The sequence below is a fragment of the Rhinolophus ferrumequinum genome, chromosome 3, assembly GCF_004115265.2.
Source record: "Rhinolophus ferrumequinum isolate MPI-CBG mRhiFer1 chromosome 3, mRhiFer1_v1.p, whole genome shotgun sequence".
Taxonomy (NCBI): Eukaryota; Metazoa; Chordata; class Mammalia; order Chiroptera; family Rhinolophidae; genus Rhinolophus; species Rhinolophus ferrumequinum.
In genome coordinates this window covers 8,525,820-8,551,385 of record NC_046286.1, presented here as the reverse complement: position 1 = coordinate 8,551,385, position 25,566 = coordinate 8,525,820, and the positions used below count along the sequence as shown (strand labels likewise).

The window sequence follows — 25,566 nt, the reverse complement described above, 5'->3', positions numbered from 1 at the left end:
AAATTAGGTCATTAAGCAACGCAGAGAAACCACTCTGCTTCTGGCAGGTGTTTTGGGGCTTGTGTTTTCTCCCCTCAACCGGGCCGCCATATGCGCAAGGCACCTTGGGAGTTGTAGTTTTGGGGCACAGAGCCCTGTGGCTGGAGGCGCTGACTCACTGGGACCCAATCGGCAGAGAGCCAACTTATTCTACGCTCAGCTATTGGCTGGAAGTCAGCGGCTTCGCAGCACCGACGAGCCGTCGCTACAGTAAGGGCAGCACAGGATCCGGCGGAGTACAGCGGGTGCCGCGTTCCTGAGGACGATCGAACGTGATACAGCAGTGCGGCCATGGCAGAACCGCAGCCCGTGTCTGGCGGCCTTACCGACCAGGCTGCCCTCGGTTGCTGCTCGGACCCGGATCCCAGCACTAAGGTGGGCGCAGAACCTATTTCTCCCGAGTCGGGGCCTTGCGTGTCTCGGTTGGGGTTCTAGGAGTGGGCAGATCACCGAGCTCAGTTCGGGCTGGCTTCGAACCCCACTTGACAGCCTCTGCAGCTTCGCCCGCCCTGGGCGGGCCGGAGTGGGCTGGGAAGAGGGCTAATGGTGTCCAATGGGGGATACGTGAGAGGATCCATTTCTTAAGGTTGCTTCAAAGCCTGCAACCCAACTTGCATTAACTTCTTAATTTTGGGATGGTAACTGGAAGCCACGACCAATCTAGGGTCAGATCCCTTGTCTGTCGGTGGGTGTATTCCCTGGGTCAATCACCGTGGCGGATAAAAAGAACAATTTCAGAACTCCCAACCCATGTTCGAAGTCCCCATCCTTGCCGGCCTCTCCCAGCCTGGATCATTTTTATGTAACTACCCTGGCCCCAGGCTTAACTCCTCCAAACCAGTTGATCGCTCCGAATTTAACCGCGCCCAGCGTTTCGCATTTGCTTGGCTTTTACGGTGGTCACGGCCACACTTCGGTCCTCCCTGTGCGTGGTGGTTGGTTCCCAGGAGAGACGACAGACTCCTGGAGCTTAGATCCGAAAGGAATCTTAGAAGTATCTTCACCGATCGCCTCATTGCAGATCCACTAGAGAGGAATGACCTGTTGCATATGAAGGCTTTCGTTCCTCCAGCTTACTTAACATGTCTGTACTAAGAGTCAGTGTAACTCATTCAGGTGTGGTGCCTCTCTGCGTTGTCAAAAGTAGACACGGCAGTCACCGCGGGGGGGGGCGGTATACTCATCAGTGTCAGTAAACGCCTTTGTATTTATTCATTAGACTGGGGAATTTCTTAATTCCTTGAAGATTGAATGTGCTTTATGCCGCCCTTTAAGAAGGGCGGATGACTTGGTCCTGCTTGCTCTTTGCCTTCAGGGCAAAGAGTCATACACCTCTGATTGCTAAAGCGTTTGACTGACACCTGGTAGTTAGCTTAGGAAAAATCTTAGTGCAAAATTAAGGGGGAAGAAATATATATATATATATATATATATATATATATATATATATATGTATATATACATATATATATGGTTGGTTCAAAAATAATAGCAGTTTTTGCCATTTTTAACCTTTTAAACCTCAATTATTTTTGCATCAACCTAATATATATATATATATATGCACATTGATAGTATAGTATATGTATATGACTACATATATAATTTATTATATCTACATATATATATACACACATATATATATCCTTTCACCCCATCTCACTTTTATAGCCTCTGATAGTAATACCTAGTTATTTTACATAATACAGAGTCATTCATTATAAATCAATTTCCCTGATAACTGGGGATTATATGTACTGGGCTATTAAAAGATTTCAGGGAGATCTTTGTAAAATGTGTTAAATACATTTCCTTGCATTCTTAATTTACACTCTTTATAATCTAAATTACTCTTGATGATTGGGAGTAGTTCATATGTTGAGACCAGTAATTTTTGGCTCTTGAAGTATGTACCATGTAGGAGACATAAAGTGGAATGCGTACTAGTAGCTGGTATACATTGAGTGTACCACACCCTAGGTTGTTGTCTTAAGTACATTATTTAATGTAATCCTCACAATAACCCTACCAGGAAAGCATAATTATCTCTATTTTACAACTAAAAAGACTCTGGCACATACCGTGTTTCCCCGAAAATAAGACCTAGCCGGACAATCAGCTCTAATGCGTCGTTTGAAGCAAAAATTAACATAAGACCCAGTCTTATATGCTAGGTCTTATTTTCGGGGAAACACGGTAGTAACTTGCCCAGGAGGAGTCCACAATCTCAGCCTCCGCCCTATTCAGCTTTTGGACTATAGACTTGAGCACTAATTTTGGAACTTGGCATGAAGGAAAGTAAAAAACCTAAATAAATTAAATTCAGCCTGATTGCTGATCACCTGCTATATGTAAAGAAAGTTTGGGGGATACTGGGATGAACAAGATGAGGTCCCTTCACCAAACATACAACAACATTAACACAAGATGGAACTGGGATTAATGTGCTATTGAAAGTATAAAGCACCCTGGGAGCACAGGAGGTGGAGAGTTTTGAAGGTGGCATCTGTGTTATGGTATGTGCACAGGGTGTTTGGAGCCTGAAGACCTTCATTTGAATCCCCAATTCTATCACTGGCTGCAGTGATTTTAGTAGCGCACTTGTAAAAGCAGCATAAAGAGAGTTGCTATGAGGATAAAGTGCACTGATGTTCTCTAAACTGTGAAAAGTGGTATAATTCAAGGTTGTATTTCAACTGTGGGGATCAAGGAGTGCATCAGGCAGAAGGTGGGGTGGGCCCATGCCTGAAAGATGGGTGAGATTCCAATACCACATGGAAGACAGGATTACATGGGGGGGCAGTCTAAGTGGAGGAAACATCTGAGCAAAAATGTGAGATGGCAGAAAGATGCAGTGTGGTACCTATTCTGGAGAGGGACTTACGTGTTTTTGGTTGAAATTCAGGTCATCTAAGCAGTGGAGCAGTAGTAGAGAAGGCTAGAATGGTAGGTTGGAGCCAGCTCATGAAGAGAACTTTGAGTGTCACATCTAAGGAAGCTGGATTTTATATATGAGGCCTGACAATTAAGTTCACGAACTTGTTGCAACGATGTTGCTAACCTTTTTTAATATCAGAGGAATTATTCATTATGAATTTGTACCAACTGGACAAACAGTTACCCAAGTTTACTATTTGGAAATGCTGAAAAGGCTGCATGAAAAAGTTAGACGATCGGAACTTTTTGCCAACAATTCATGGCTCTGGCATCACGACAATGCACCAGCTCACACGGGAGGGAGTTTTTAGCCAGTAAACAAATAACTGTATAGGAACACCTCCCTACTCACCTGATCTGGCCCCCAATGACGTCTTTCTTTACCCGAAGATAAAGGAAAAATTGAAATGAAGACATTTTGATGACATTCAGGACACCAAGGGTAATACGACGACAGCTCTGATGGACATTCCAGAAAGAATTCCAGAATTGCTTTGAAGGGTGGACTAGGCACTGGTGTTGGTGCATAGCTTCCCAAGGGGAGTGCTTTGAAGGTGACCGTAGTGATATTCAGAAATGAGGTATGTAGCACTTTTTCCAGGATGAGTTCGCAAACTTAATTGTCAGACCTTGGATGGGTTATGAGGAACCATTCAGGGTTTTGAAGCATTCTGTTGAATAGGTTGGAGGGATCCAACCCTGGAGGTGATGAGGATACCTAAAAGCCTCCTTCATAAAGAGAGATAAGCGAAGAGAGCCTGCTTTGCAAAGGAGAGAGCAGTGGTGGTGGGATAACTTGCTTTTTGATCCATTTGCATCTCTGTCATAAAGCCAGACCAAAGACTGCACATCCTGGGCAGTCTTACTTGGCTAACTTTCTCCATAAGGCCAAATACTTCTTTTCCCATCTGGTAATCTGAAATTCATTCTTTTTACTCTCCATCAGTGTTCTTTAGTACAGTAATTTGGAGTACAATCCCATCTGAATGGTAGGTGATAATGAGGTCGGGGAAAAATTTAGTGTCGGTGAGATCTAAGCTGAATTTTATCTAATACAAATAAGGTAGCCAGGTAGAGTTGGGTGCAAGGGTAAGGGAAGAAAGAATGGAAAAGAGGAAGAAAGAGGGATAATGGTCAGATGGACAAATGACTGTTCTAGGCAGAAAGAATCATAGTATATGTAAAGGCACAATAACATCGGGGAACAGATGCAGGGAATTACAGGTAATACAACGAGACTGAAGTTATAGGCGATGGGATTTGAGGGGAATATACACCAAACAGTCGCTGGGATGCTCAGAGGAAATCCGAGCACTCCCATTATGTTCACGTGTTTTTCAAACCCTGTAAAGATTTCTATTTGGTAAATATGTTTTATAATATATGTTTTATTAGTATATTGTACTTGTACATAACTAAAATAAATACACATTTATTGGGGGGGAATGCATGCTTTATATTTTTTTAACTGACAAGGGTATGAAATAAAAATGTTTGAGATTACCCATTTAGGGGAGTAGTGACAAACAATGAAGGTAGAGAACTATGCGTCAATCATATGTGCTTGCTGTTGGGACTTTCTCCTAAAAGCTGTGAGGCACCACTGAAGGATTGATTCGTAACCCAGAAATGACACAATTGGGTTTTCATTATAGAAAGATCATTCTGGAAGTGTTATAAGATCGCTCTGGATTGCATTGTAAGCCTACAAGAAGCAGAGAGACCAGGGGGGCTATTGCAATTGCCCAGCAGGATGTAATGAAGACATGAGCAAGGTAATGATCATTAGAAAGGCAAGGAGAAAGATTCCAGAAGGGTGTAAGCAGTCATGTTGACGGGACACTTAGATTAGATTACGGAGGAGTGGAGAGGGAGGAATCTAGGGAGACTCCTGGTATCTGACGGGCTAACAGGGATGCTGGATACAGGAAAGAGTGTTTAATTTGGCTGTGATCAATTTAATATTTTGACACAGGTGCAATTGATGAGTAGGCTCGTGAAGACTTAAGTCCAGAGCTGAGGTTAGAGGTTTGGCCTGGGGAATGCAGTTTGAGAAGCAAAAGCAGTAGTTGATAGTGGAACCTCTGGGCATATTTTATAACAACAGCAAGAACAATAATGAGTGAAGTAGTTTGCTCTGGGCCGTGCTAACCACTTTCTCTGCTAAGCACTTTCATGCATTATCCCACTTACTAGGGGGATATTACCCAATCCTAGGAGCTGAGAACGATAGTTAACCCCCTTCTAAAGATGTGAAAACTGAGGTTTAAGAAAAGTAATGATTTACTCAAGGTAACAGTGGTAGAGTCAGCATTGGAACCATATTGCCTCTGAATAATTATTTCTCTCACATTTGTGTGTGTTTTTTTCTCCCTTTGCATGAGATTTGAAAGGCCTCATGTTACTGAGGACTTCTAGAATTTTCCTGTTTCTCTTATCTGATGTAAGGTGTGTTTACTAATATCACAGGTCATTTGTAAATTAAAAAAAAACTTCCCTTTGTGTCTTTCAGCTTTTTCTGTGTCCCTTATCTATAGGGAAATTATACTTAAAGTATGTTGTTAGCTGCTGCCTTATAGAGTGGGAAGGAAAGGACCACATGAAACCAATTTAGATAAGATAGAATAAATGGAAAGGGAGTGGCTGAACTATTTTCTGGAACATTTGTTGCATTCTGACACAGATTGAGTTGGGGAAATAACACTAGAAGGAGGAAGGTAGTAGAGAGAAAAACATATCGCATCATATTGTACATCAACCATGTGCCCCTGTTGTCACATAGTAAAAACAATCTTGTCCCCCTCAGATATGTGTGTATTTTCAAAAGGATCTTTCACTGAAGGCAATTGTGATTTTAAAAAGTCAGGAAAAAATGAAACTTGACTAGTTTTCGTTTTATAGGAGATAAGACACTGGGAGTAAAGAGTTAAGCCCTTTCCCCTTTGATGAGAATCTGACCTTTGGTTAACTCAAGCTGTTTCCCAAGGAACAATAAAAAATGGTGTTTGTTGCTTGGGAATAATTGCTTATGGTAAAAATAACTCGATTGGTAAATTGCATCTGGAAAGGGAGAATCATTAAATACCTAATAGGAAGCTCTAGCTTTGGGCTTCCCTGAATGTAGTGACTCTTACAGTCAGTCATCCTTTGTGGAGATTCTGGAAGCTGTGCCTGTGGAGTTGCTCCTGGAGATACTGGGTCCTGTGGTACATAGGGCTTCTACACCAGGGTGGAACTTCTCCCCGCACCAGAGCTATCTAGACTTCTTGAAGGGCTCCAGCTGAAAAGGAACACCTTATACTGCCAGATCATTCTGGAGGTTTTATAAGATCACTGGGCAAGCTGTGTTTTCCTGACTGAAATCCTTTCAGCCTAAGGTTGTCTTGTGAGTCTGAATGTTTACTTGAACCTTAAGACTCCTTGCTGGAGGTGATGCAACACTTTTGAAAATTCCTTGGGATAGAGTGTTGGGCTGCGTTCCCGAGGAAGTTGGCATCCCTGCTATTAAGGCCAAAACACACACTTTAGGCCAAAGAAATTTAAGCGTTTCTGAAAATTTGGCTAAAGCCAAACTTAAGTTTGAAACTTCTCTTTTCTGAAGACCAAAGGTGATAGAGGCAGTGGAGATTTTGATTTTGAGTCTATTTTGATTTTGTACTATCATACAAAGCTCCTTAGTAACAGTTTTAGAGAAATGAGTGTCTTTGTCACTACAAACAGAATTTGAGAGGTAGAAAACACAAAGGCGAGCAACTTTTTTGCCATTTTTTGACAAGTTTTGATATATCCTAAAATCAGACATTCGGTGACCAAACATATCCCATTGTGGGGGCAATTGCATAAAATCCATTTGGAGATTTCTTCTGGGAATGGAGTATACATAGTTTTCCCTATTCCTCCTGCTAAGTACAGCTAAAACCTCTGGACATTATATATAAAACAAACATAGGGAGACTCTGAAAGGTGGAAGGAAGAAGGCAGACTGGCTAGGAACCTTGAGACCCTAGGAGCAACATGATGGTAAGTTTCCTGGGTTTTCTTTTTGCCTCATATAGCCCAGAGTTGGAGCTGAAGAAGCTAACAACCTGGAAATGCCAATAATGAGTGTAGACTAAAAAAGCCCAATGAAACCTGCCCTCTCTAGTCACAGAACCAGGAAATAGGCAGTATTTCCTGACAAGTCAGGAACTTTTAGACAATAACTGCTCTGCTACAACCAAAGACTATAGAAAAAGCTATGACTGCAGCCCCGCCCGTGCCAGGAAAGGCTGACGGAGAACCTAGCCTCCTACCCACTAGGCTGTAATGAGGTACCCAACTTCCCCTCTGCCAGTGGTATAGGATGATATATGGATCTTGATGTGTTTGTCTGGTATCAGGTCTCGCAGCCGCCGAAGAATGGAGACATGACCAGAGAGGTAAATTAAAGCAATACACAGTTTTATTGCAAAAGCACAAGAGGAAAACTCCCCGAGAGAGGGGGGATCCGAAAGTGGAATGCCCCGCCGGCTAAGCTGCGCTGGAGACTGTGTGTCCTTGAGTCCATAATCTTTAAGTTGTTTACCCGGAGCTGATTGGGCCCCCCGCCCCTCCTGACCTGGGCTGGTGCTTTGACTGCCTGCAGTCTGATGTGGTAGCCCCTCCTGCCCTGTTCCCTTCTCTACATTTTTTCTGTCAGCTATTGTTCTCTTTGGCCTTGCGGTCCTCTGCTGCGTGTCCCTCACTGCCCACGACTTTCCCATCTTACTTGAAACCGTTTTTCTGGGTCTTGATGCCCTCTACCGCGGTCCTGTCCCTGACTGCCCATGACTTTCCTATCTCAATCCCCCCCTCTGATGACCTAACCCTAACTGCGGTTGGTTAGGGGAAGGGGCGAAGACCGCTCTGGTTGCTTCCTACAGAGAAGGGGCGGAGTTTGGGCCGGCAGTGGGCTGGTTGGTCAGAGGGTGGTCTAGCGGTCTGTGGCAGATGCGTGGATTTTGGAGGTCCATGCACGGCTCTATGTTGAGTACCATTTGTAGCTTTATGGTTTCTAGGTGAGAAGAGATAAACCAAATGAGCAGATTGAGGATGCAGGGTCTGAATTGAGCAGAAAGAGGAGGAGGGGCCGAATAACTCCGGGCATGCAATTTGGATAGCATTTCCAAGGCAAAGCAGAAAGGTGGCAGAAGTATTAAGGCTCACCCTAACAAGCCAACCCAGAGTCTGGGTCTCATTGGAGCAGGGAGGTTTTGTAGGACTGCTGGAATGAGTCCTAAGAATACGATGCAACTCCGTTCCAAGCTCAAGCCTGCCCATGAGAGAGACCGTGACAGGGAACGGGTGTTAGGTCTAGGGCAGCGCAGATGAGAGTGATAGAAAGAGGAAAAAGGCCAGTATTAGGAGAATATAATCCCCTACTATCGTCCCTTTGGGGTTAAGTCCCATCATCCAGGCACTTATCTAAATGGCACTGGATTACTTTCAGATCTCCTTGGGGCTGGAGTATTCAGGGCTGGGATCTGTAGGTTCCAGTGCCTGACTGGAGAGTGGTAGATCCAGGAGTCGAAATCTGGCACCTTAATTGCTGTGGGAGTGGAAAGGATTACTGTGTAGGGCCCTTTCTAGACCAGATCTAGACTAGGAGACCAAGAGGGAAGGGTTTTAATAAGCAACTTCATCCCCTGGAGAAAATGGGGCTGCCTTTTTCTCTGGGTTGTGACCCTAATATCTGTTGGATGGCCTGTTGGAATTGGGCTAGAGAGGTAACATGCTGGATCAATTCTATGGTTTCAAGGTCTACTAGTAGGTCATTTGGTAGGAAGGGCCTGCCATAGAGCATCTCAAAAGGGCTTAGGCCCCGTTTGTTGGGGGTGTTTTGAATACAAAGGAGAACTATAGGGAGCAAGATGGTCCATCTTGGCTGTTTCTTGGGATAGCTTTCGCAGATATCTTTTAATAATGTCATTGGTCTTTTCTACCTGGCCAGAGGACTGGGGTCTTCACGCATAGCGGAGATGGTAGTTTATTCCCAAGGCTTTAGAGACTCCTTCAGTGACCAAGCATTTGAAAGAGAGTCCATTGTCATTTGGAGGGATCTGGGGAGACCAAACCTGGGTACGATTTCTGTGATTAGAGCTTTAACTACCTCTATAGGTTTTTCAGTCCGGCAGGGAAAGGCCTCAACCCAATGTGTGAAGGTGCCTACCCATACTAGGAGATATTTGTATCCTTTTGCTTCGGGCATGTGGGTGAAATCTAACTGCCAGTCCTCCCTGGATGCCAGTCCTCCCCTTTGTATTCCATGGGTGTCTGAGGATGTGTTAGGGGGTTGTTTCTGTGGCAGACCTTACAGGGAGGTAAGGATGTTTTGCAAATGTCTTTGCCTGTGAATAACTGTTGAGCCATCTATAGGGTTTTGTCCCGCCCTAAATGGAAGGTCTAGCGTAGGGTTTTTGAGGACCTTCCCCTGATTTGCTGTTGGGAGGTGGAGCCGGTTATCTTCACTTTGTAGCCATCCTGTAAGCAGATAAGTGTAGCCCGTCTCCTTTGTCCACGGTTGTTATTCCTGTGTGTATTGGGACTTGATATGTGTTGCCGATCCATCCCAGACTAGGGGAGCTATTGTGGAGCTAGTTTGGTGGTGTTTTTGGCCGCCTGATTTGCTAGATGGTTACCTTCAGAAACTTCGTCATTTCCCTTTTGGTGTCCCTTGCATTGTATGACCGCCATTTCTCTGGGGAGGTGTACTGATTGGAGTAACTGATTAATCTCCTGATGGTATTTGATGGAGATCCAGTGGCTGTTAAGAAATTTCTTTCTCTCCCAGATGGTTCCATGGGCATGGTAAAACTCACAAGGCATATTTGGAGTCAGTAAATATGTTAGCCCTCTTGTCTTTGTTTAGTTCAAGGCTCAGGTGAGGGCACTAAGTTCAGCTGGCTGAGCGCTGGTCCCTGGAGGTCAGACCTTTCCTTCTATGGTCTCATGCAAAGTGACTATGGCATAGCCAGCTTGGCGGGCCCCGTTTTCTATAAAAGAGCTCCCATCAGTGAAGAGCGTCCACTCTGGGTTCTCTAGGGGCACATCCTGCAAGTCCCATCTGGCCACATAGGTCTGTGCTAACATTGTTGACAGTCGTATGTGAGTTCCATGTCATCCTCAGGGAAGAAGGTGGCAGGGTTTAAGGTAGAGCATGTCCCGATCTGTGTGACCGAGCCTTCTAGCAGCAGGGCCTGGTATTTTAAGAGACAAGCATCTGTGAGCTGCTGGCTAGTTTCAGTGTTTAGTAATTCCCAAATGTAGTGTGGGGTGAGATTGAGACCTTCTGGTACTAGGAGAGTGGTTGCTGCAACCGTCTGGAGGCAGGTGGGCCACCCGCGAGCTACCAAGTCCAATTCCTTGCTTAAATACCCTACCAGTTGTTGGGCAGGCCCTTTTTGTTGGGTTAAGACTCCCAGTGCTATTCCTTTTCTCTCTGTGATATAGAAGTTGTAGGGCCCTCTGGTTTGGAGGCTCAAAGCCGGGACAGTTAGTAAAGCCTGTTTCAAGAGGTTAAAAGCCTGCCTGCCCTTGGGGGTTCCAGAGCATCAGGTGCGTCTTGGCTTCTTATTTGTCTTTGATTATTTGGTACAGAGGTCTGGCTATTTCCTCATAGCCAGGGAATCCATAGACGGCAATATCCTGTAATGCCAAGAAACCCCTAAGTTGTCTGAGAGTACTGGGGAGGGGGTACGTGGAAATGGGTTGGACCCTTCTGGACTTCCGAAATGCATGCCTGAAAGTGCTTCCTCTGCCAGTTTCCCATGGCAGTATCGGGGTCCCATTGGGGATCATTGGTGGGTACTGCCTGCTTTCCTGTGGGGGAAGGGCTCCCTGACAGGATCCCGTCCTGCCTGTTCATTATGGTGTATTAAAAAATCGATCATCCTCAAATCACTCGGTGGCTTGTAGAGCCACTTGTCTTTCAGAGCTGGTAAGTGTCAGATTAAGGATTAACATGGTGTCTTTCCACGAGAGTTCAAAAAACTTGAGTTAGGTTTTGAAAAGCCTCTATGTATTTGGGTCACCTGAAAACTTACCTAGGTCTCCCTTTATTGTTTGAGGTCTTGCAGGGAGAAAGGGACCTCGACTCAGACCAGGCCGAATTCTCCTGGCATCTCTTACAACGGAAAGACATTTGCTCTATGGGTGGAGTGGCCGGGGGCTGGCAGTCCAGGGAAAGGAGGACAGATAGAGGGTGCTGAGGGATAAGTTGGCTCGCAGGGGGAGGGGGGGTGGGGGGGAGAGGCCTGAGGACAGACCTCTGGTGGGTATGTTGTTCCTGTAACCCGACCTCAAGTGAGGGGGAAAGTGTTCTGTCCGAAGGCTTGGTGGAGGGCTTGAAAGGGTGGGGTCAATTTTACATTTTTTTGCATAAGTTTGGATTGTCCCTCAGGGCAAGAAAAGCCTGAACATGTGGAATTTCAGACCATTTACCTTCCCATCTACAGAATAGGTCTAATTATATTATGGTATTGTAATTGATAACTTCCCTCAGGAGGCCAGGTCTCCCCATTTTCTAATTTGTATTGGGGGCCATGCTATAGAGCAAAAGACTATTACACACCATTTCTTCAGGGTCTGGGCGTCAAATTTATCCCAATATCTCAGGATGCATTTCAGAGGGGTGTAGGCGGTTGAGGGCTGATTGCCTATTCTGAAAAGGAGGAAGAAGAGGAAAAGGCATCCCTTTGTCGCTCTTTCTCCCACTACTCTGCCTAGGGGGTCCCCTAGTCCCGTGGGTCTAACCCGCTGCATGACCAGGAGCTAGACGGTGGGGGGGCTGCAGGTTGCCAGGATTAGTCATGCTTACCTGGGCCGCCTGACCCAGACACCAAGTGAGTGCTCGCCTACCACCACGATCAGAGACCTATATAATACATGGCTGACGATGGGCCATCTCAGGGTGGATGGATGGAGGCTCCAACTCTGGGCATCCTGGAAATTGACGGCGCGATCTATGTAGAAGTGACTCAGTGTGAAGAGAACAGTGATGAGGGTGTAAATGGCCCAGACCTGGGGGACGGGAACCTGCCAGGGGGAGAGGGACTCTAGGGAGTCCCAGTCTGGATAGGGGCTGAGGAAAAGGTTGCAAAAGGCCTCAAAAAGGCCTCAAAGAAAGAGGATTCCTTGATGTAGAGGAAATCAGGGATATGGGAGGTGACCTTCATGACTGCTGGAGGGATGGCAAAAACAGGTGTAGGAGAAAGGCAGCGAAATATTTGGGGCCCATGGATGGAGACCTAAGTGAACATGAGCCACCAGGCAAAAGCTGCTGAAGCGGTAGGAATGGGCCAGGGAACAGAAACACCAGAGGTGCTGGGTGGGAACCTCAGGACAACACCACCTACGATTGAGGGCCTGGACGAGTTCCCAGTGGGACTCGAGGAGAAATTCTGCCAGACGTTTGAAGAGAAGGTCCCTGGTGACTAAGGAAGTACTGTAAAGGCAAAGATCCATTTTATTACCTTAGATATTGCTGGAATAATGTGTCACGCAAGTGAGGAGGTCTAATGGGGAAAGAGCCTGGACCAGTCTCACAAAATGTCAAAAGCAGGAAAGGCTGAAAAGAAAGCGACAGAATGGGAGAGAGCAGTCCAAGTAGTGTGCCGAGGACGGTCCGAGCGGCATGCAGCCGATGGATGTTCCCGATGCAAATCGGGATCAATCGCCTCCGGTCCCAGAAGACCTGTCCTCAGAATTGTAGAGACTGGCAGCCGTGCTAGTCGCCTTTAACTGGCTGACGGAGGCCCAATGTTTGTGTGACAGGAGAAAGAGATGAAAATGATGAAGGCCTGTGAGTGGACAAGTAGAAAGGCAAAGATAATATTTACCTCTCCTTAATCTCGGACGAGCCCCCAAATGATACAGGATGATATATGGATCTTGATGTGTTTGTCTGGTATCAGGTCTTGCAGCCACCGAAGAATAGAGACACGGACCAGAGAGGTAAATTAAAACTGTACACAGTTTTATTGCAAAAGCGCAAGAGGAAAGCTCTCCAAAGAGGGAGGGGGGGATCCGAAAGTGGAATGCCCCGCCGGCTAAGCTGCGCTGGAGACTGTGTGTCCTTGAGTCTATAATCTTTAAGTTGTTTACCCGGAGCTGATTGGGCCCCCCTGCCCCTCCTGACCTGGGTTAGGGCTTTGACTGCCTGCAGTCTGATGTGGTAGCCCCTCCTGCCCTGTTCCCTTCTCTACATTTTTCTGTCAGCTACTGTTCTCTTTGGCCTTGCAGTCCTCTGCTGCGTGTCCCTCACTGCCCACGACTTTCCCATCTTACTTTGAAACCTTTGAAACTATTTTTCTGGGCCTTGATGTCCTCTACCGCAGTCCTACCTATAACTTTCTTATCTCCCCAAGGTAGTACCAGGAAAAGCTGAGTAAGGAGCCAGAACTTGTATCTTGCCAGGAAGTAACAAGCTTTTCCCACCTTGCTGTATCAGTGGAGAAACATGTTAAACCTGAAATTCTGCCCCAACCCTGGCAGTGGAAATATTTAACACAGTTATAAGTGGGAGAGAGTAAAAGGGTGTAAAGAGAGGTTAGGTTTCTATACTTGACTCAAACTGATAAAATGATGACACCACACGTGACTGTGATAAGTTAACTTATATATAACGGAACACATAGAACAACCACTAAGAAAGCTATACAGAGGTACATGGCAAAAACATTCTAGGTAAATCAAACTAGAATTATAAAAAAGTGTTCCAGTGACCCATAGGAGAGCAAAGAAAAAAGAAAACAAAGTAAAAATGAATGGCCAACTTAAGTACTAATATTTCAATAATTACATTCAATATAAATATACCAATTAATACAGAAGTTGGCAGAGTGGGTTTAAAAACATGCCTCAGCTCATCTATATATGAGGTGATAGAACTGACTGTGGTAATCATTTTGCAAATACGTAAGTCAAGTCATTATGCTGTACACCTGAAACTTACACGGTACTGTGTGTCAATGACATCTCAATTAAAATGAAAGAAAAAATTAAGTTAAAACATGCCCCAACTTTATGCTATCTACATGAAACTCACTCAAATATAATGATAGGTAAGTTAAAAGTAAAAGGATGGAAAACAACATATTATGCAAACATTCATCAAAAGAAATCAGGAGTACCTATACTAATATCAAATAGACTCCAGAGCAAGATAATGATCATTATAGAAAAGTACATTATATAATGATAAAAGTGTCAATTCCCCTAGAGACATAGCAATCCTAAATGTGTGTGCACCAATTGACAGAACTGCAAAAATATATGAAGCTAAAATTGACGTAATGGAAAGGAGAAATAGGCAAATCCAGAATTATAATTGGAGACTTCAATACTCCTCTCTCGCCATCCGATAGAACTAGACAGAAAATTAGCAAGGACGTAGACAAATTCAACACCATCAACATTTCAAATTCAACATCTAATCAACATTTATAGAACACTACCCAATAATAACAGAATACACTTTTTTCCCGAGTGCCCACAGAACATATACCAAGATCGTGTCATGTGCCCTAAAACCAGCTTCAACAAATTTAAAATAATTGAAATTGTACAGAGGGTGTTCTTCGACTACAATAGAATCAAACTAGAATCAATAGCAGAAAGATAATAAGATCTCCAAACACTTGGAAACTAAATAACACATTTCTAAATAATCCAAGGATCAAGAGTATTCTCAAGATAATTTAAAAAAAACACATTGAATGAAAATGAAAAAGGAATCTCAGGTAACAGTGGTAAGAGGGAAATGTATAGCATTAAATGCATACATTAGAAAAGAGGGAAAGTCTCAAGTCAGTAATTTAAATTTCCTCAAGAACTTACAAAAAGAGCCAAATAACCCCAAGTACGCAGAAGGAAGGAAATAAAAAAAGAGCGGAAATCAATGAAATTGAAAACAGAAAATAGAAATCTGTTAAACGTAGCTGGTTCTTATAAAAAACCAATAAAATTGACATACTTATAGCAAGACCGACAAAAAAGGGAGAGGCACAAACTACCAACATCAGGAATGAGATAGGGGATAGCACTACAGACTGCAGACACCAGAAACGCAGTAAGGAAATACTAAAAGCAAGTCCATATACATTGACTCATTCAGTTCCTTTTAGTTGTAGGACTGAGGCCCCGGTTTCTTTGCCTGCTGTCAGCTGGGGGGCATCCTTACCTCGTTGCCCATGTGCACCCACATGTCCGAGACAGCAGTGAGTGGCACATTGGATCCTTCTCATCCTTGAGATCTGATTTCCTCTTCTGCCACACCTCTCTACTTTCTTTACTATCTCTCTGTCTCTTCTGGTTCCTCTTCTGCTTTCAAGGACTCATTGAAACCATCTGGATAATCCAGGTTAATCTTATTTTAAGGTCAACTGATTAGTAACTGTCCTTCCATCTGCAAAGTTCCTCAAAGCAGCATCTAGTGTTTGATGAGTAACTAGGAACATCTTTAGAATTCAGTCCTTGCCTGCAACTCCCTCCAGAGACTGCAGTGCACCGAGTTTGGTGTGAGGAAGCCAGCTGTCCGCACCCCCTTACCCCCGGAGGCCTGCCAGGGACAACTGGTGTAATTGCCTGGGGTCCGCTCACACAGGATTTTGGCCCAGAGCCGGCTGCAAGCAAACTCTCTGTAACTGGTAGAGAAGCCGCAGTCACTCACATTAGCCGGGAGAGGAGAATATTTGCTGTTGTGTAGTGCTCATTTGTTTTAATTTCTGCTTAAACAAGAGTGTGAGGTGGAATGGGTGTTGCTGCTTTTATTTTGGTCTCCTTTCATCACAGTCACAAAGTGACGTTGTAGGTGTATTTGCACTATGTCCAACAGAAAACCAAAGCTTAATTGCGAGTGTCTGCTGAGTGCCTGGATATGAGGAGATGTTTTTCTCAGTTTCAGCTGCTTGCTGAAACGGAGACCTTCAGGAGCACAGCACTTGACTGAGAGATGCCATCCTAATATTCCAGAACCAACTGCCTTATATAGGATTATAAACTGTGAAAGAAGAATTGTTCTTATATTCATTAAGCGCGGCTTACTAAAATAAAGTCGTTCTTTGTTTTAAATGAGCATTTTAATGCTTAAAATGATACTAGTACATTTTGGTTACTTTAAAAATTTAGCAAAACGAAAATGTAATTCTTAATGATGCTGAATGGATCAACTACATTTGTATTTTATATGATGTGAGTTATAGGGGAGAGATGTCTGCGTGGCTGTGAAGCGAGAGTTCAGAATTTTCAGGCCTGTTTTGCCCGTCTGTGGGTATAACAAGAATAAAGATCTACTAGGAAGCACAAGTGTAGTTAACAGACGCGTGGTCTGGAAGGTACCAGTAACAGAAGGAGACCTGAATTTAGAAGGTTGGGACAATTAATTTAATCACCCTGAGTATGTTTCTCATCTATACAATTGGGATATTAATACCTTATTAATAGATTGTAATACCGCGTAGTTATTGTACCTAATGAAGGCAAATCTCCTGATGATGACAGACCCTTAGGAAAGTATTAATGCTAATAATAATTTAATGCCCTGAGTTAATAATACACTCTCTACCCTTTTATCAGTCAAGTCAAGCCTTTTGTTTCCTGGTTTTTAAATTGAACAGTTGCACAGTGGTGTTAGAGACAGTAGCTTTTTACCCTTTTAGTTATTTAGGAGTCTGGGATGTTTTAACTCCTTGCCATGATTACCAATAAATAGATCTGGAAGGGTGTTTATGCATTCATTCAACAAATGTGAGTGATTGAACTCTTTATTTGTAACGTCACTGCTTCAGTTTGGGTCATCCAAAAGCCGACTGCAAATAAGGGTTTGGTTCTAAGTAGTTTATTTGGGAGGTAGTCAAAGAAATCTCTGTGGAGTAGGGAACAGAGGCAATAAACCTTGTGTCACAGTGGATTACCACTGAGCAGCGGGGCGTCATTGCTGCTGAGAAGCCTCAGAGACTGTGGAACGTGCCTCAGAATTGTCCCAATAAGAGACAAGGAAGCCAGGTTTTCTAATCCATTATTGGTTGAGGGTATAAACTCCCTGGCACTTTGGACCTGCCTTACCCAGGGGCCTGCTCTTGTGACCAGAAAACAGCCTTGGGCAGAGAGCCACAGGCAGGTGTAGGCAATGGGTGTAGGAATTGTTTCCAGGTGATCAGGCTGAGGGGACAACGTTGCTGTCTTAAACATTATGTTACAACGTGGACTGTTTGCATCTTGTTACAGAAAGCACAATTAATGTGCGTAAAAAGTGATGAAACTTAAAGGTGTTTAATAGCTACTGTTTCTCCTTAGGATTTTCTGTTGCAGCAGACCATGCTGCGAATTAAGGATCCTAAGAAGTCATTGGATTTTTATACTAGAATTCTTGGAATGACGTAAGTAAACTATTTACTGGTGCCTGTAATGTTTAAATGCATAGCTTTGCAAGTATAGGGAATGTTTTCAGATCTATTTTTTAAAAGTGTGTCCAAGTTTGTTTCATAAGTCACAAAAGTCTCCTTTTGACCAGGAGTCTAGGACTAGGTTTTCCTGTCCAGGGCGTCTGTCAGGTTCCTCTCCTGTATTTCAGCCAGGCTTGCTGGGCAACAAGACACCAATACTTGTATTTGCTCTGACTCTGAAAGCTGCCAGTTAATCCTTAATATGTCCAGACCCTTGTGAGTTATGGCCACTTTTATAGCCTCTTGTTCACTTCAGAAAAGGCATACATATAAAGACATATTACTTAGAAAATGAATGAGTTTACCAAAAACTGGCCATCTGTCCCATATTTATATGTGTTTTCTTTTGCTGAACAGGTAATATCCACTGATCTTATAATTCTCAAAGTATATTCGTTTATTTTTCTTGATTTGAGATATTTTTCCTTTGTTTTTGATAATATAAATAAAAATAGAATGATTTTTAATTTACTATCTGGATAACCTCCATTGACACTGAGAAAAATTCAATTAATATGGTGTATGTCTGTGTTTAGAAAATCTGACCAGTTCAGAAACATACAAAACGAAAAGTAATAACCTCCCTCTCCCAGTTCTTATCCCCAAAGATAACTGCTTGTTAACAGTCTCTTGTAATATTTTTTCCAGAAGAATTAGTTTTTTTATATATTTATGGCACATTTAAAGCTCAGACAAAAACGGATTTATTGCACACTTGCCCTTTGTCAGGATTTGACATTTTTCTTCATTCCATCTCTACAGCATGCCTATGACGTAGCTCATATCTCCATTTCACAGATGAAGGAAGAGACCAAAGATTAATTAAGTTACTGGACCCAAATTCCACAGTGGGCACGTGGCAGAGCTGGAATGTGAATCTCGGTCTGGTTGACGCTAGTGTTGACCTTGTTTTCAAAGAGCCCCCGAATAGCAGCCTTGACATTATATGAAAGATATGCTTAGCTGAGGAAAACAAGTTATGAGCGGTTCATGTGCTCCAGTTCCTATCCGATTGGTCCTTAAGGCTCATGCGGTCTGCTTTAGTGGGTGTGGAGATCGCTTTTCAGGACTACAGTATTTGAGGTGTTTATACTTTATTATAAACATATTAGAGTAAACCTTATTTGTGCTAAGCCAGTGCATTGATCTTAGTTGGCCAAGGCATATCACATAGCAGTGATAATTAAAAGGTTTGGACCAGAACTCCAGACACTGTCCATTTGCTATGTTTGAATCGTTCCCTCTTATTGATTATGAATGCGGTCATCTTGGAGCATTTAGTCCTCAACAATCTAAAGGAAATTGTATTGTATGCATCCTCATTCTACCCTACTCCTTGCAAAATAATCTTAACGTTCTTTGAACTCACTTTATAGGCCATAACTTCAATTAATTTTTTTAAAACCTCGGGATTAGTAAGTCATTCACGCTCTCATATCAGTCTCTCCTTTTCCACTGGCTCTTTCCCCTCAGCCTACAGAAAAGTGTAACTCTTCTCTATTCTAGGATAATTCTTGCCCTCTGCTCTCTTGCCCTCCTTCCCGTCATCACCGGCCGGCTACGTAGGTAGATCACGCTTGTTATTTCACTTGCTCACCTCCCATTCTCTCCCCATCCAGGGCAGCCCAGCTTCCGCTGCCCACACTGGCAACTGCCCTCACAGGACCTTTCCCTGTCTGGTGACCTGTTCTCAGTCTCAATCTTGTTTGACCTTTCTGCAGGATTTGATTCTGTTAGCCACTCTGTTGATATTCACGTCTTCTAATAGTCCTCTGCCCTTCCTTATCTCCTACTGCCTGTCCTCAGTTTCTTTTCCTAGGAGTTTTGGCATAGTACGAACTCAATACATTTATTTTATTTACCTGAATGCCATATATCTGAAAGAACAATAAAATAATGCATTATATTTGTCAAAAAATTAAATTTTCTTTTGAAGATACTTTGCCCATTTATAAAAAGTACCATAATGCCAGCTAAGTTTCATTTTATTTAAAGAACTGATGAATTACAAATGTTTACTTTAAAAAAATTTTTTTTTTATTTCACTGATATTTACAGGCGAATAGGGTTTTTTAATGAGTTTTTTGTTGTTGTTTTTTTGTTTTGTTCCCCCCTGTTTTTCCTATGAAAATAACCTCCATGCACACAGGTGTTATTCTTAACAGAACTTGAATACTGTCATTCAAGTTCTGATTTTAGTATGAGTCAACCTTTCCTGTTGTTAATTGATTCAGGCTTATTGTTTAATTTCAGGCTAATACAAAAATTCGATTTTCCCGCTATGAAATTTTCGCTCTACTTCTTGGCTTATGAGGATAAAAATGACATCCCAAAAGATAAAGATGAAAAAGTAGCATGGGTATTCTCCAGAAAAGCTACACTTGAACTGACACAGTGAGTATAAGGTTTTATCCTTTTATATTCTACATTTTTTTAAAAGCTCGTTTTCTTTTACATTTTTTTCCTTACCAGCCTAATTCAAACCAGATCTACTTAGTCACGTCGCATTTGTAACAAGATGTTTGAATGTGTTTTCATGGATTTTGGGGTCTTCGTATTCTTGTGGTACAGGAAGGGCAAGTGAGATCATTTGCTTTTTAGATAGAGAGCCTAACTGAAATGGCAAGGTATTTGCCAAACTATAGCTAACAAATGTTTAGGTGCTACAACTAAGGTCTTTATAATTTCAACATTTAAAAATGTTGAAATAGGTATTCCCCCTTCTTTCTTTTTATTTTTTATGTTGTTTCTGTGCACTCGTTAACGACTAATAAACAGCGTTTGTTTCAGGGTGTGTGATTTAGTGTGTCCCCTGATTCAAAATCGTTCTGGAATCAGACAGACCTAGGTATGAGTCTTGGCTCTGACAATAGCTCTGCGACCCTAAACAAGTTATATCACCTGTTACCATAAGTAACAGTCTCATTTATAATGGAGATGCTCAAATATATAGCTCAGGGAGCTGTCATGAGGATTTAATGAAACGTAAAGTACCCAACACAATAAATGATAATTGCTATTATTATTGTTATTATCGTTATCCAGATGCCTGGATCTATTATCATTATCCAGATGCCTGGATCCATACTTTGCCTGTTTGCCATTTCTGTAGTTGAAAACTTAATATTTATGGTAGCAGAGATTAGTCCAAGTATATATTAAGTATCCTATATACAGGGTAAGATTTCAAAGACAGATTGTTGCAACTTTGTTTTCAGAACATCTGTTCTACAGGTCACTTGTAATTATGTTTTCCCTTCTTTTGTAGCAATTGGGGCACTGAAGATGATGAGAGCCAGAGTTACCACAGTGGCAATTCAGACCCTCGAGGATTTGGTATGTTTACCTGTTTGTGTGGATATGGATTTGTGTGATTTTGCACTGTGTGCCTGTTTATGATTTGTAATAAATCTAAAACATTAAGTATAATCAATTTATTAGGAGTATGGTTATTTTTATTTGCACAGATAATTTTATTTAGGAGTTATTTAATCACAGAGTCTCAGTCTGAACTTTATATCTACTCACAATGATTTTACTTTTCAGTCTCTGTTGTATTTCCAGTAGACTTTTTACTTAAAAAAAACAAAACAAAAACTATGGTTAATAATAATCTCGATGTTTTGCTAGCATGTACTTCTGTAAAATCTTCAATCAAGACAACACGATTACAGGTTTAAATTGGCTGCTATGTTGTCAATGTCAACCACAAACCTTTTAAGTATGAGTAAATGATCACTCTTTTTTTGGTGTAGTTATTCTTAACAGATTGAACTATATATGAGCCAATATTGGGCTTATTTTAAATAATTTATAATTCAGAGCAACTAATTAATTTATTATACCCAGCCAGTTAGACTTCGATTCTTATTCTTTCATATATTATAGATTATGAACCTACTTGATTCAGTCTGTTTTTGGATGCCTTCTGTTTTGAAATATACTAGGTGGGAAGCGATTTGTGGCACTTGGCTGCCCTGTTGTAATGATTTCTTCCTTTTCTCTGCCTTATTTTGGGGGTGGTCACCTAAGGTCACATTGGAATTGCCGTTCCTGATGTACGCGGAGCTTGTAAAAGATTTGAAGAACTGGGAGTCAAATTTGTGAAGAAACCTGATGATGGTCAGTCTGCTACTTGTTTTCTTCAGGCCTCTCTTTAGTTATAGAACATTTACTAAGCACCCACAGAGAGGGTACTATTGTAGTAAAACCTTTTTGGTTGCAAGCAGCTTTGAAGATGTCTCTTTCAACCAGCTTAAGGAAAGAAGGGAAATTATTGGAAGAGTATCTGCTTATTTCAGGGAACTGAAAGACAGAAACTAGGGTGGCCTCACAGGTGACTAGACACAGGATATAAGGTGCCGTCAAAGACTAGTTCCTGTTCCCACCCTTAGACTCTACCACATTCTCTCGTTGGCCACCAGCTTTCACTGTCTCAGGTGTTGTCTAGCCACCCAAAAACAAATTCCTTAAGGTCTATTTTATCTGCTATTAACTAGACCAGATCTCTTTAGTTAATAAGTGCCTGGTATTTTTCACCCTTTACAACCTTTGCCTGTCCTTATGTTTTAAGTATGTCTCTTGAAATTGTATATATCCAGATTTTGTTGGATTTACATGTAATTTATTTTACTTAGATCTGTATCTGCCATCATAATTTATTATTTCAGTTTTCATTTGAAATATCCAGATATCCTCCCCAATAAGAAAAGAACTTGCTCCCGTCTATTCCTTTCATATTACTATTTCCCAGACTGGGATATTATTAATTTTTCTTGTTTCTTTGGCTTTGGCTCTTTTTAAAGATAAGAAATATACCAAAGTATTTGATCACCTTTTCTCCATGTATCTCTTGTAGCATCTTTTAGATTTTTCTGTCCCTTTATTAAGTACCTCACCCAAAACTGTTTCCAAAGGTTTTGTGAGGCAAAACTTTTGAGACTTTGTATGCCTGAAAACCTGCCTTTATACATGAATGACAGTTTTGTTGAATATAAAATCAGGTTTATTTTTCTTCAATCTTGCAAATAGAATTCCATGTCTCATTTTTCCATCCAGTGTTGCTGCTGAAAACTCTGCTGTATAATTTGTGTTCCTTTGTATATTATCTTCTCTTGTTCTGGAAGCTATTTATATTTGTTATTTCTTTGTCTTGGCTTTCTTTCCAGGAGATTTCCTCAAACTAGCATACTAGTTAGCTAATTTTTCCTCACATGTATCCGTTTGATATTCATCTTTTGTGTTCTCGTCTATTGTTTTATTAATTTCAGCTATTATAATTTTGAGTCCTAATTTTTCCTTGTTACTTTAATATTCTTGTTTCATGTTCTTTAATATTCTTATTTCATTATATTTCATATTCCTCATCACTTTTACGTGTTTTAATGGTTCTTGGTCCATTGGTCTAATATTTATTCTTCTGTTTGACTCTATAATCCATTGTTTGTTTTATGGTTATGTTCCTCGAATTCTTGTTACTTCGGTCTCAGAGGGTTTTTTCCTGCATCTATTAGCTGTTACAGTCCACAGGCAGTGTGAATAGAGGGGAAGGCCAGACCCCAATTTCTGAGGTCACATTTTTCCATTTCAGCAAACAACTCTACTACTAGACCTACTGATAGGGTAGGTTGATAGAAATGAGCAGGAGAAGAAAAAAATTAGCCCCATTAGAAAGCCCCTTGCTGCGGCTCCTACTTGGGTCAAGACCCCTGGCAGCTGCCTGGCAGGACTTCAGGCTGACACGTACTTCTACATCAAAGAGATATGTTGTTAAAAGTCAGAGGAGCGGGGAACTCATCCTGTTTGTCAGCAATACCTTACTAGCCCAACAGGACTCCAGGTTTTCACATACCCAAAGATGTTGTTACACATCCCCCCAAACCAAAGGACTGTATTTACCCATACCCCTACATAAAAGGGATACGTTTACACATGCCCCTAAATCATAGAAATGCATTGCTAAATGCCAGAGGACTAGGCACCTCAGGGGAAGGACGGATAAGAGAGGGGAGAAGGGGAGGCAATTCTACCCATAGAAATAAAAGCCTTCACACAACGTAAGGCCAGGCTGCTTCCCTCTCGGGTCAGCCCACTCCACACCTTGGAGTGTACTTGCTTTTACTAATAAACTGCTGTTCTTGCTGCACAAATTTCTGTCTCTTGGTTGAAGTCTTTCCTTCAAGAAGACAAGAGCCGAGGTTATCGATGTCATTTTCCCGGTAGCATTACTAACTAGCCTTTCAATCCCAGTTATGAATTGGTAGAGCTTGGAATACACAAAATTGTTTTTAAAGGGTTTGTATGATCCAAGCATCTGAGTCTTTTGGCTGTGCCATGCTTCCTTCTTCCTCATTTTTTCCTTCTCCTTTATTTTCTTTTTCCTCTTTAAAATAAGACAATTTCTGTGACTACTCAACTGGTAACATGAAGTGATATCGTGAAGATGAAGTAATTACCTGGTACCTAAAAGATGTAGCGAGTCCTATAGTTTATTTCAGGAGAGTTGTTTCCAGCTATTCATTCTGAAAAATGCATTTGGGCAACAATAACAATACAATTTTTTAAAGTTAAAACTATAAACAAATAATGTACTTCATTAAAATGCAAATTAAAATTTGAAGTAATAAAAAATATATTTAAATTTTTAAGTTTTTCACAAAGTCTTCAATAATGAAAATCATTTCATTTTACAGGTAAAATGAAAGGCCTGGCGTTTATTCAAGATCCTGATGGCTACTGGATTGAAATTTTGAATCCTAATGGAATGACAACTATTATTTAGTTCTGTGAGAATACTGCTGAGATTTCAGTGAAGACAGTGTGAGAGATAAAAAAGGAAACAATGTGATTCAAGATATTCAGATAACAGAAGCATCTAGGACTGATGGTTCATTGTCTCAATTCAGATTATTTTTAAGTCCATTTCCCTTTCCTATTTCAGGTGTTTTTCACCTATCTGTTCAGTCATTCTAGTAAAGTAGTTCCATCTTATGTCCTTGAATGTAGTTGTATAGAATTAGTTTCTTAGGTGATAATTAGAATCATTCCCTTCAGAGGCTGCATTTTCCTTCTATGACTTCTCTACCAGTCTGCCTTTGAATCATCACCTTCAAAAAAAACCATTTAACATGTTTTTGTTTGGGTTACCTTCTGGGGTTTCAGTTCCTCAGAAATAACTTTTCACAATGGAAAGTAAAGAACACTGAACAAAAATGAAACTTTATGTGGACTTCAAATAGTCTAAAGTGTTTCTTTTACAAAAGAGGAGACACTCTTGGGAGCAGTTCAGAATTCTGCTGACAAGGATGCTGATAGAAAAACTAATTTGTTGTTTATAAAGTGTTTTCAAAGTTCAAAGATTCAAGGACTAACCTCTTTATTTTGGGATGGGGAGGAAGATGGGAATATTATTTACTGGATGGTGAACACTGGATTAGGCTGTCTCATACTTTTATCTCATTTAATCCTCCCAACTGTCCTGTGAGAAAGAAAGCAGGCTAGACGTGTAAAATAACTTTGGAATTGAAGGCAATATAAATAGGCTCAAGTACCCAAGATTTCATCATTTTTAGTATTTAGCTAAAATTAGTACCTCACCTCCTCTCCTAGTCTCCTGTTGTTAAACCTTCAGTGAGTTTGAGCATTATTCTCTCAGCTCTCGGGCCTGAGTACCTCAGTAAGGCAAGAAGCAGTGGAGGAAGTGTGTAGCACACAGCCGCTCTGGGATGCCCAGTTGGTCTTATGTGAGTGGTGCCTGTATTACAGAGAGCCCCTACCCCAAGGTCTTACAGACGCCAGTAATCATTTAGGATAAATGACCATCAGTGATAACGTAACTTAGTTATCGGAAGTCAGCTCAGTGGTCTTCCCTGCCATGATTGACATTTGACGGGTTTGAAAAAACCAAACTGATTTTGAAACTCTCTTCCAGCCCCGAGAATAAGAACATCCAGTTGGTAGTTTTAACTATCTTTAGATTTTCCGTAGATCTAGTGGAAGACCTTTGGAGAGGCCATGCCAACTGTGCTTACACAGCTGAAAGCAATTTACATTTCCTTTTTGCATGGAATGGATTTATGTGAGCAAATCGAACAAATAGCAGTACTTGTAGACTGAAATAAAATAAATATTT

General features: G+C 41.7%; 1 protein-coding gene across 1 annotated transcript; it reads left to right on the top strand.

Moving 5' to 3' along the window:
• The first annotated feature begins 206 nt into the window (after positions 1-206).
• GLO1 (glyoxalase I) lies at positions 207-25,566 on the top strand. Its single transcript, XM_033103071.1, has 6 exons — positions 207-414; positions 17,287-17,369; positions 19,689-19,829; positions 20,704-20,771; positions 21,468-21,557; positions 24,128-25,566. The coding sequence occupies exons 1-6, from the start codon at positions 331-333 to the stop codon at positions 24,214-24,216; spliced, it is 555 nt and encodes a 184-aa protein (XP_032958962.1). The 5' UTR covers positions 207-330; the 3' UTR covers positions 24,217-25,566.

Bases quoted from the DNA above. Each gene is read 5' to 3' on its own strand.
- GLO1 (XM_033103071.1), top strand. From the start codon at position 331: ATGGCAGAACCGCAGCCCGTGTCTGGCGGCCTTACCGACCAGGCTGCC. The intron at 19,830-20,703 runs GTGAGTATAAGG...CTTCTTTTGTAG, and splicing joins GCTACACTTGAACTGACACA to CAATTGGGGCACTGAAGATG. The intron at 20,772-21,467 runs GTATGTTTACCT...TGGTCACCTAAG, and splicing joins TTCAGACCCTCGAGGATTTG to GTCACATTGGAATTGCCGTT.